At 38.3% G+C, this 11,135-nt stretch overlaps 1 protein-coding gene across 1 annotated transcript; it reads left to right on the forward strand.

The window, feature by feature from the left end:
- The first annotated feature begins 6,343 nt into the window (after positions 1 to 6,343).
- Positions 6,344 to 7,288, forward strand: LOC120853273 (olfactory receptor 4F3/4F16/4F29-like). Its single transcript, XM_040227013.1, has one exon. It carries the CDS (start codon positions 6,350 to 6,352, stop codon positions 7,286 to 7,288), a length of 939 nt encoding a protein of 312 aa, XP_040082947.1. The 5' UTR covers positions 6,344 to 6,349.
- The last annotated feature ends 3,847 nt before the right edge of the window (positions 7,289 to 11,135 follow it).

The raw sequence follows: 11,135 nt of genomic DNA on the forward strand, positions 1-11,135 counted from the left end.
GACTTTATTTTCTTGGTCTCCCAAATCTCTGCAGATGGTGATTGCAGCCATGAAATTAAAAGACGCTTACTCCTTGGAAGAAAAGTTATGACCAACCTGAGATGGCATATTCAAAAATAGAGACATTACTTTGCCAACAAAGGTCTGTCTAGTCAAGGCTATGGTTTTTCCAGTAGTCATGTATGGATGTGAGAGTTGGACTGTGAAGAAAGCTGAGCACCAAAGAATTGATGCTTTTGAACTATGGTGTTGGAGAAGACTCTTGAGAGTCCCTTGGACTGCAAGGAGATCCAACCAGTCCATTCTGAAGGAGATCAGTCCTGGGTGTTCTTTGGAAGGACTGATGCTAAAGCTGAAACTCCAGTACTTTGGCCACCTCATGCGAAGAGTTGACTCATTGGAAAAGACTCTGATGCTGGGAGGGATTGGGGGCAGGAGGAGAAGGGGACAACAGAGGATGAGATGGCTGAATGGCATCACCAACTCTATGGACATTAGTTTTAGTGAACTCCAGGAGTTGGTGATGGACAGGGATGCCTGGCGTGCTGCAATTCATGGGATCGCAAAGAGTCGGACACGACTGAGGGACTGAACTGAACTGAACAATAGTAATTTTTCAGATTCCACATATATGCATTAATATGCAGTATTTGTTTTCTCTTCCAGGCTTCACTCTGTATGACAGTCTCTAGGTCCATCCACGTCTTTACAAATGACCCAATTTTGTTTCTTTTTTTTAAAATTGGTCCCTCATGTTATTGACATTATTGTGTTTACATAGCATAAAACTTAATTTGGTAATACATTCTATTTTAAAATATTGATATTATGGAGAAAAGGGAACCCTCTTACACTGTTGGTGGGAATGCAAACTAGTACAGCCACTATGGAAAACAGTGTGGAGATTTCTTAAAAAATTACAAATAGAGCTGCCTTATGACCCAGCAATCCCACTGCTGGGCATACACACCAAGGAAACCAGAATTGAAAGAGACACATGTACCCCAATGTTCATCGCAGCACTGTTTATAATAGCCAGGACACGGAAACAACCTAGATGTCCATCAGCAGATGAATGGATAAGAAAGCTGTGGTACATATACACAATGGAGTATTACTCAGCCATTAAAAAGAATACATTTGAATCAGTTCTAATGAGGTGGATGAAACTGGAGCCCATTATACAGAGTGAAGTAAGCCAGAAAGAAAAACACCAATACAGTATACTGACACATATATACTGAATTTAGAAAGATGGTAATGATGACCCTTTATGCAAGACAGCAAAAGAGACACAAATGTATAGAATGGTCTTTTGGACTCTGAGGGAGAGGGAGAGAGTGGGATGATTTGGGAGAATGGCTTTGAAACATGTATACTATCATGTAAGAAACGAAGTGCCAGTCTATGTTCGATACGGGATACAGGATGCTTGGGGCTGGTGCATGGGGATGATCCAGAGAGATGATATGGGGTGGGAGGTGGGAGAGGGATTCAGGATTGGGAGCTTGTATACACCTGTGGTGGATTCATGTCAATGTATGGCAAAACCAATACAGTATTGTAAAGTAAAATAAAGTAAAAATAAAATTAAAAAAATATTGATATTATGCACTTTACTTTTTTTTAATGAATATTTATTAAATGTTCAGTTTAAGCAATTTTCCTTTGATTTGAAATGCAGAAGTTAGCCAAAATAACATCACTTCCCACCCCAAAATAGATATACATATTTTAGTTTGTAGTATAATTGCTTTACAATGTGTTAGTTTCTGCTGTACAACAACAGGAATCAGCTCTCAGTATACATATTTCCCCTCCCTCTCGAGTCTCTCTCCCACCACACACTCTCACCCTCTTTTAGTCATCACAGAGCACTGGACTGAGCTCCCTGGGCTACACCGCAGCTTCCCACCACCTGTCGATTTTGCACATGGCGGTGTGTATATGTTGGTGCTACTCGACTCTCAATTTGTTGCACCCTCTCCTTCCCCTCATCGTGTCCGCAAGTTTGTCCTCTAGGTCTGTGTCTCTGTTCCTGCTCTGCAAATAGGATCATCAGTACCATAGATTTTTCTACATTCCATATATATGTGTTGACATAGGATACCTGTTCTTCTCTTCCTGACTTACTTCACTCTGTATGATAGACTCTAGGTTCACCCACATCACTACAAATGACCCAGTTTCACCCCTTTTTGTGGCTGATTAATATTCCATTGTATATATGTACCTTATCTTTTTTATCCATACCTCTGTTGATGGACATTCAGAAATATTTGCATTTCTCTAATAATAAGTGATATTGAGCATCTTTTCATGTATTTGTTGGCCATCTGTATAGTTTATTTGTAGAAATGTCTATTTAGGTCTTCCACACATTTATTGACTGCAGTTTTTTTTTTTTGCTATGGAGTTGCAGGAGGTGTTTGTATATTTTCACAAATAGTATCTTGTTTTTCTTCATTTGCAAATATTTTCTTCAGTTCTGAGGGTTATCTTTTTGTTTTGTTTATGGTTTCCTTTGCTGTGCAAAAGCTTTTACATTTAATTAGGTCCTATTTGTTTATTTTTGTTTTTATTTTCATTACTCTAGGAAGTGGATTGAAAAAGATCTTGCTCTGATCTATGTCAAAGAGTGTTCTGTCTACATTTTCCTTTAAGAGTTTTATATTATCTGGCATTTAGATCTTTAATTCACTTTGCATTTATTTTAAAAATTTTATTATTTAAAAGATTAAAAAAAATTTTGTGTATTTATTTAATTGCCTCAATTCCTAGTTGTGATGCACAGACTTTCTAGTTGAGGCTCATGGGATTAGTTACCCAAAGCATTTGGGATCTTAGTTCCCTGACCAGACACCAAACCCTTGTCCCCTGTACTGCACTGACCCGAGATCAAACCCTTGTCCCCTGTACTGCAAGGCAGATTCTCATCCACTGGACAACCAGGGAAGTCTCCATGAGTTGATTTTTGTGTAGAGTGTTAGGGAGTGTTCTAATTTCATTCTTTTACATGTAGTTGTCCAGTTTGCCTAGCACCACTTATTATAGAGATTGTCTTTTCTCCATTGTATATTCTTGCCTCCTTTGTCATAGATTAGTTGGCTATAGATGCATGGGTTAATCTCTGGGCTTTTTATCCTGTTTCATTGGTTTGCATTTCTGCTTTTGTGCCAGTATCATACTGTTTGGATTACTGTAGCTTTGTCTGAAGTCAGGGGGCCAGATTTCTCTAGCTCCATTCTTCTTTCTCAAGATTTCTTTCACTATTTGGTTCTTTTGTGTTTCCATAAAAAATGTAGAGTTTTTTGTTCTAATTCTGTGAAAAATACCCTTGATATTTTGATAGGGATGTACTGGATCTAGAGATTGTTTTGGGCACTGCAATTATTTTTTCACAATGTTGATTCTTCCAATCTAAGAACATGGTATATTTCTACATCTGTTTGTGTCATCTTTGATTTCTTTTATCATCTTATAGTTTTCTGAGTACAAGTCTTTTGCTTCCTTGAAAGTGTGAAAGTGTTAGTTGCTCAGTCGTGTCTGACCCTTTGTGACCCCATGAACTGTAGCCCATCAGGCTCCTCTGCCCATGGAATTCTCCAGGCAAGAAAACTGGAGTGGGTTGCCATCTCCTTCTCCAGGGGATCTTCCCAACTCAGGGATCAAACCTTGGACTGTTGCATTTCAGGTGGATTCTTTACCATCTGAGACACCAGAGAAGCCCTCAGGTAGATTTATTACAAGGTATTTTATTCTTTTAGATGCAATGATAAATGGGATTGTTTCCTTAATCTCTCTTCCTGATTTTTCATTGCTTGTGTATAGAAATGTAAGAGATTTCTGTGTTCTAGTTTTGTATCTTGTAACTTTACCAAATTCATTGATGAGCTCCAGTAGTTTTCTGTGTTTTTCTTTTTTCAACTTCCCCAAATGCCTGTATCTAGGAAATAAATTGTGTGTGTTTGTGACTGTCTTATAATAATATATGCATATGTGAGAATAATAAAAATTACTTTCACTAAAAACTACTTAAAAGATATTTTCATAATTTTTGGTGGGGTAGGGGGGAAGCTGCATGCAGCATGTGGGATGGGATCTTAGTTCCCTGACCAGAGACTGAACCCATGCCCTCTCCAGTGAAAGCAGGAATTCTTAACCACTAGAATCTTCCAGAGATGGCCCAATATTTTCATAAATTTTAGGACTTTACCTTCACCTCAAGTCCTGGGTTAGGAAAATAATCTGATAAACCTGTATATTCATGAGTGATCTCTTCCCCTAGGTGACTCATTAAGTGCCTCCTCCTATGTTGCTCTGGGAAAATCAGTCTTATTCTCTGAGACCATTCTCCACACAGATTAAAGTCATATTGGCCTTCCATGTTCTATTTGGTACCACTTTTTACTAACCTTTGTATTATTAATTAGCTACCTCTTTTCTACTTTGGGGAAATTTCAATAGTTCCATATGCCAGATGTGATTTTTCTGAAGATGCAGCTATTTTAGGTTTGCTAGAGATCAGGACACGACTGAGTGACTTCACTTGTATGCTTTTTCCTTCTACACTGACCATTTAATCAGTTATTATAATAAATGACTGATGAGAAAAATTTTAAAGTGACTGCTAAGATTGAATATTCTAATTTTTTGAATTGAACCCCAGTCTTCCTGAAATATTAGAGAAACTTGATATCTGGGTTATCTGTACATCCATTTTTTTCATTCAACAAAAAACACTTCTTAAGCTTCTGTTATGTTTCCAGCATTGTCTGGGGAGCTGGGAGTACAGAGAAAAAGATACCACTTTACTCTCCAATGAGCTCACAGCCTGGCACTGGGAGAAAAACTCAGAAATAGCAAGTTGTATTGCATCACTGTGCACTTGGAACAGGAACAGGTGAGTGGTGGAAGGTAAGGAAGGGTGGAATATTTTTTAGGAAAATATTGCTTTAGGAAAGAAGTAGAAGAATGGGGAAAACTTTAGTTTCAAATTGAGGATCTGCTATCTCCATCCATGAGGCTTTCTGTCAAATATTTTCTGAGAAGGAAAATTCAGACCCAGTCTTAGTGATGTTAGTTTTTCCATCTAAAATCTTTCACTGGACATGTGGCTAGGGCTCTTTGGAACATTCAAGATGTAAGCTAATTTTAAATTCCTTTTCTGTGTTTTTCCATTTAGGCCTGTGAGTCTCTAGTCTCAGAATTTGAGGGAAGTTTCTCTAGCATTCTTTTTTCTTTCCTCTTTCTATTCTACATGATTCTTTCATCATTCTGTTTTTCTCTATTTCTTACTCCTTTGCTTAATTTTCTTGTTTCCTTTATTTATCATTAAAGCTTTTTTTCTTCCTATCCCTCACCATTTTTCAATTTCTTCTCCTTGTATGTTTCCTTTATTTTCATCTTCTAAATGATCTTACATTAAACAATTAAGTTGAAATTGCAAAAGAATTAATTAAAATTAATTCAACAAACACATACTGATTTTCTAGAACTGACTGTTCTACCCTCTGAAACTGTCCGAAGAACTATCACGATGGAGATGAAAATACAGAAAGCCCCACCTTTTAGTGCTTGAAAACAGAGGAAATAGGTCATGCACATGTAATTACACCAAAGGGTGAAAGGTGCTATGATAAATACAAAGTGCTATGGGAAATGAGGGGAAGAAGATTTCTTTTCTAGCTAGGAGAATTGGGAGGTTTCATGAGCGGCATTTAAACTGGGCTGTGAAAAATGAACATTTCAAGACACATGAGGCAGGTTTTTATTTGAGTAGTATTCAGTTGTGTGCATGTGTATACACAATGTCTTGGCCATCATAAATAACACTTCTATGAGCATTGTGGTGCATGTATCTTTTTGAATTAGTTTTCTACGGAAATACACCCAGGAGTGAGGTTGCTGGATCGTATGACAACTCTGTTTTTAGTTTTCTAAGGAACCTCCACAAAGCTTTCCATAGTGGCTGCACAAACAGTGTAGGAGAGTTCCCTTTTCTCCCCACTCCCTCCACCATTTGTTATTTGTGCATTCTTTAGTTCTTGATTGTGGGTTCCGGTTCATTTTTGCTCTTCCCCATTTTATATCCATCTTCCTTTCCTCATTGCCTGTCCTGTGAACTTCAAACTCCAGCATTAGATGCAAGGACAATAGACTGGTAGAGACTGCTGAATCAGCTTCTGCAGGATCAGTAAGATCAAGTCACTGTCACAAATCTTTTGGTATATTATCTCCTGGTGGTTCTGCTTCTCCATTGGAACCCTGAGTAATATGGCCAGTAATCCAAATTTCTTATTTTTTCCTATTTTTTCAGGCAAATTTGGAGCCCAATGTGACTGAGACCATGGGGGTAGGAAATCATTCGGTGGTGTCTGAGATTGTGTTGGTGGGACTCACCAGTTCTTTGGAGATGCAACTTGTCCTCTTTCTAATTTTCTCTGTGTTTTATGTAACAAGTATTTTAGGAAACCTCCTCATTGTTCTCACAGTGACCTCTGACTCCCATTTACGCTCCCCTATGTACTTCCTGCTAGCCAACCTCTCCTTTATTGACATGTGGGTTTCCTCCATTACAGCGCCGAAGATGATATCTGATCTTTTCAAAGAGAGAAAAGTAATCTCTTTCCAAGGATGCATTGCTCAGATGTTCTTCGTTCATGTTATTGGAGGAACCGAGATGGTTCTGCTCATTGCCATGGCCTTTGACCGTTATGTCGCTATATGTAGGCCTCTCCATTACCTGCTCATCATGAACTTCAGAACTTGTATTTCACTCTTGGCTGCTGCCTGGACCATTGGGATCATCCACTCACTCATCCAGATTCTATTTGTTGTAAATCTACCATTCTGTGGCCCCAATAAAGTGGACAGTTTTTACTGTGATCTTCCTCGATTTATTAGGCTTGCCTGCACAGATACTTACAGACTGGAGCTTGTGGTTACTGCCAATAGTGGTTTCATCTCCCTGGGAACATTTTTCATTCTGATTATCTCCTATATCTTCATCTTGGTCACTGTTTGGCAACGTTCCTCAGGTGACTTGTCCAAGGCCCTCTCTACACTATCAGCTCACATCACAGTGGTGGTCTTATTTTTCGGCTCATGTATTTTTGTGTATTCATGGCCATGTCCCACAGTACCAGTGGATAAATTCCTCGCTATTTTTGATGTAGTTATTACTCCATTTCTGAATCCTGCCATCTACAGTTTGAGGAACAAAGAGATGAAGGTGGCAATGAGGAGGATATCCAGTCAGATGTTGAGTTTCAGGAAGCTGTTTTAAGTGATCTTGATATCAGTAAAGGTGAACAACCCTACTATTCCCTGCCCACGCCACAGACATGAATCAACGAAACATAGAACCATGGATGCTTTACTTCCTAGTTTAATTACCAATGTCCAGAATTTTCTTAATGTGATTTCTGCCCATAACCAAGAAAGATATGGTATTCTTTCTTGTGCAATGTGACAGAATAACAGTATTAACACAGGACTGTTTCCACATTTTCTTGTGTCTCCTTGATAAAAATGAATTTGGAGTGGTCTCTTTTATTTCTTTTCCCTCTGGATTCTGAGGAGGATTCTCACTTGTCAGATTGAGTTTTGGATTTTGTGATACAGAATCTGAAGAACAGTGCTTTGGAAATACGACAAAATTTGAAATTATTCAGGATAGTTTTTTTTTTTTTTTTGAAGTTCAGTAGTGAGATGTGTGTGTAGTAAGTAAACTAGAAAGTAAAGTATCCATGGTGTTGTGTTTCAGCTGTAATGTGTGAAAAAACAGATGAAAGGTAAAAAGGGGATTTTAAAGAGTTATTTTTGTCTATCTCTTCCCTTCAATATAATATTGCTCTTCAATAAAATAAAAAGTTAAAGTTATTTTGAATTATTTTTGAGTTTAAAAGAAATCACAATATCAGCGTAAAATTAGATCACTGGGGTATGGCTTCATATGCATTTCAGCTAATGCACACAGTAAGTATGAATTAAGCCTTGTAACTACTACAGTTTTTCCAAAATCTTTGTTCCTGTATCATCTGGGGATTTGAACAATGGAGATTAGGTAATGGGCCAAGACAATGACCCAGTTAGTGCTAATCCTTGCCTTAATTATATTGAAGTCACCTATAATTCCTCAGAGTTGTTGTGCTCAGTTGTTTAAGTTGTGTCAAGCTCTTTGCAACCCCATGGACGGTAGCTTTCCAGGCACCTCTGTCCATGGCATTTTCCAGGCAAGAATATTGGAGTGGGTTGCCACTTGTTTCTCCAGGGGATCTTCTCGACCCAGGGGTCAAACCCAATTGGCAGGCAGATTCTTTACCACTGAGCCACCAGAGGAGGCCTCCTCAGAGTTAGGTAACTGTTTTCTTTTCAGTGACATGGTTACAAGTGCAGACTCCTGAGCCAGACTGTATGAATTCAAAACTTAGCTTTGCTTTTTCGATAATGCATGAATTGTTTAACGTCTTTATCCCTAAATTCTGTTATCTGCAAAATGAATCATCTGGAATTTCTATTTGACTGCTATTGACTTACAAAAATAGCAGTTCCTTATGGTTAAAGGTACTTTCATATGTTTCATACTTATAAGGTGATACGGATTAACTAAATTAATACTTACAAAGTGCTTAAAGCAATTCCTGGCCTATAGTGTTATATACATGCATGTTCAATAAAATAAAATAAAACATTAAAACCACTTCTCAGTTTTGACAAACTTCTTCCATGTTATTACAGATTATTTCTTTCCTTTCTAACTCTGTTTTCATCAGTCATTGATCAAGAAATTGTTCTTTTTCTAAAAGGAGTATTTTAAATTATTGAATTCCTTGGATAAAGAGACCTCAAAATGCCACAATTCAATTTTCATTCTACACTTTTTCTCTTCAAATGCATTCTTTTTTAAATTTATTTATTTTTTAAATTGAAGTATAGTGTCGCAAGTGGTAAAGAATCTACCTGCTAATGCAGGAGATGTGAGAGACACAGGTTTGACCCCTGGGTCATGAAAATCCCCTGGAGTAGGAAATGGCACTCCAGTATCGTTGCCTGGAAAATTCCATGGGCAGAGGAGCCTGGTGAGCTAGAAGTACATGGGGCCACAAAGAGTCGTCCACGACAGAGCACACTGTGCCTATAGTGTAATTATGTGTTAATTACTGCTGTACAGCAAAGTGATTCAGTTATACATGCATATACATTCTTTTTCACATTCTTTTCCATTATAGTTTTCACAGGTCTTGAATATAGTTTCCTGTGCTATACAGTAAGACCTTGTTGTTTACCCATTCTATGCATACCAGTTTACATCTACTAACCCCAAACTCCCATTCCCGCCCTCTCCCACCCGCCTCCCCCTTGGCAACCCCCAGTCTATTCTCTATGTCCTTGATTTTGTTTCTGTTTCATAGACAGGTTCATTTTAGACTTCACATATAAGTGATATCATATGGTATTTCTCTTTGTCTTTCTGATTTACTTCACTTAGTGTGATAATCTCTAGTTGCATACATGTTGCTGCAAATGGCACTACTTTGCTATTTTTTTTTTTATGACTGAGTTGTATTCCATTGTATACATGTACCACATTTTTTTTTTTTTTTAAATCCAAACCTCTGTCTATGGACATTTAGGTTGTTTACCTGTCTTGGCTATTGTGAATCAGTCAGTTCAGTCATTCAGTTGTGTCCAACTCTTTGTGACCTCTTGGACTGCAGCATGCTGGGCTTCCCTGTCCATCAGCAACTCCTGGAGCTTGCTCAAACTCATGTCCATCTCGTGCTGTTATGTACATAGAAGTGCATGAGCCCTTTTGAATTACAGTTTTGTCTGCATATATGCCCAGGAGTGGGATTGCTGGATCATAAGATAATTCTATTTTCAGTTTTCTAAGAAAACTCTGTACTATTTTCCACAGTGGCTGCACCAACTTACATTCCCACCAACTGTGTAGGAGGGTTCCCTTTTCTCCATACTCTGTCCAGCATTTGTTACATGTAGACATTTTAATGATGGCCATTCTGAGCAATGTGAGGTAGTACCTTATTGTAGTTTTGACTTGCATTTCTCTAATAATTAGTGATGTCGGGATCTTTTCATGTGCCTATTGGACATTTGTGTTTATTCTTTGGAGAAATGTCTCTTTAGGTCTTCTGCTCATTTTTTTTTTTTTTGTTTGGGTTGTTACTTTTTTCTTGTTGTCTAGATGTATGAGCTGTTTGTATATTTTGGAAATTAAGCCTTTGTTGGTTGCATTGTTTGCAATTATTTCCTCCCTTTCTGTAGTTTGTCTTTTCTCCCTTTCTGTAGTTTGTCTTTTTGTTTGTTTAAGATTTCCTTTGTTGTGCAGAAGCTTGTAAATTTAACTAGGCACCTTTGTTTCAGTTCAGTTCAGTTCAATTGCTCTGTTGTGTCCGACTCTTTGTGACCCCATGGACTGTAGCACGCCAGGCTTCCCTGTCTATCACCCACTCCCGAAGCTTGCTCAAACTAATGTGCACTGAGTCGGTGATGCCACCCAACCATCTCATTCTCTGTCGTCCCCTTCTCTTCCTGCCTTCTATCTTTCCCAGCATCACCGTCTTTTTCCAATGAGTCAGTTCTTCGCATCAGATGGCCAGAGTATTGAAGCTTCAGCTTCGGCATTAGTCCTTCCAATGATCATTCAGTTCTGATTTCCTTTAGGATTGACTGGTTTGATCTCCTTGCATTCCAAGGGACTCTAAGAGTCTTCTCCAACACCATAGTTTAAAAGCATCAATTCTTCAGCGCTCATCTTTCTTTATAGTCCAACTCTCACATCCATACATGACTACTGGAGAAACCATAGCTTTGACTAGATGGGTCTTTGTTGGCAAAGTAATGTCTCTGCTTTTTAGTATGCTGTCTAGGTTGGTCATAGCTTTTCTTCCACTCTTTTAATTTCATGGCTGCTGTCACCATCTGCAGTGATTTTGGAGCCCCCCCAAATTAAGTCTGTCACTGTTTCCCCAACTATTTGCTTATTGGGCATTTATGGATATTTTTTGGAGAAATGTCTCTTTAGGTCTTCTGTTCATTTTTTTGGTTTGAGTTGCTCATTTTTTTCTTGTTGTCTAGTGATGGGACCGGATGCCACGATCTTAGTTTTC

Source organism: Oryx dammah, unplaced genomic scaffold, assembly GCF_014754425.2.
Source record: "Oryx dammah isolate SB20612 unplaced genomic scaffold, SCBI_Odam_1.1 HiC_scaffold_26, whole genome shotgun sequence".
NCBI classification, from domain to species: Eukaryota; Metazoa; Chordata; class Mammalia; order Artiodactyla; family Bovidae; genus Oryx; species Oryx dammah.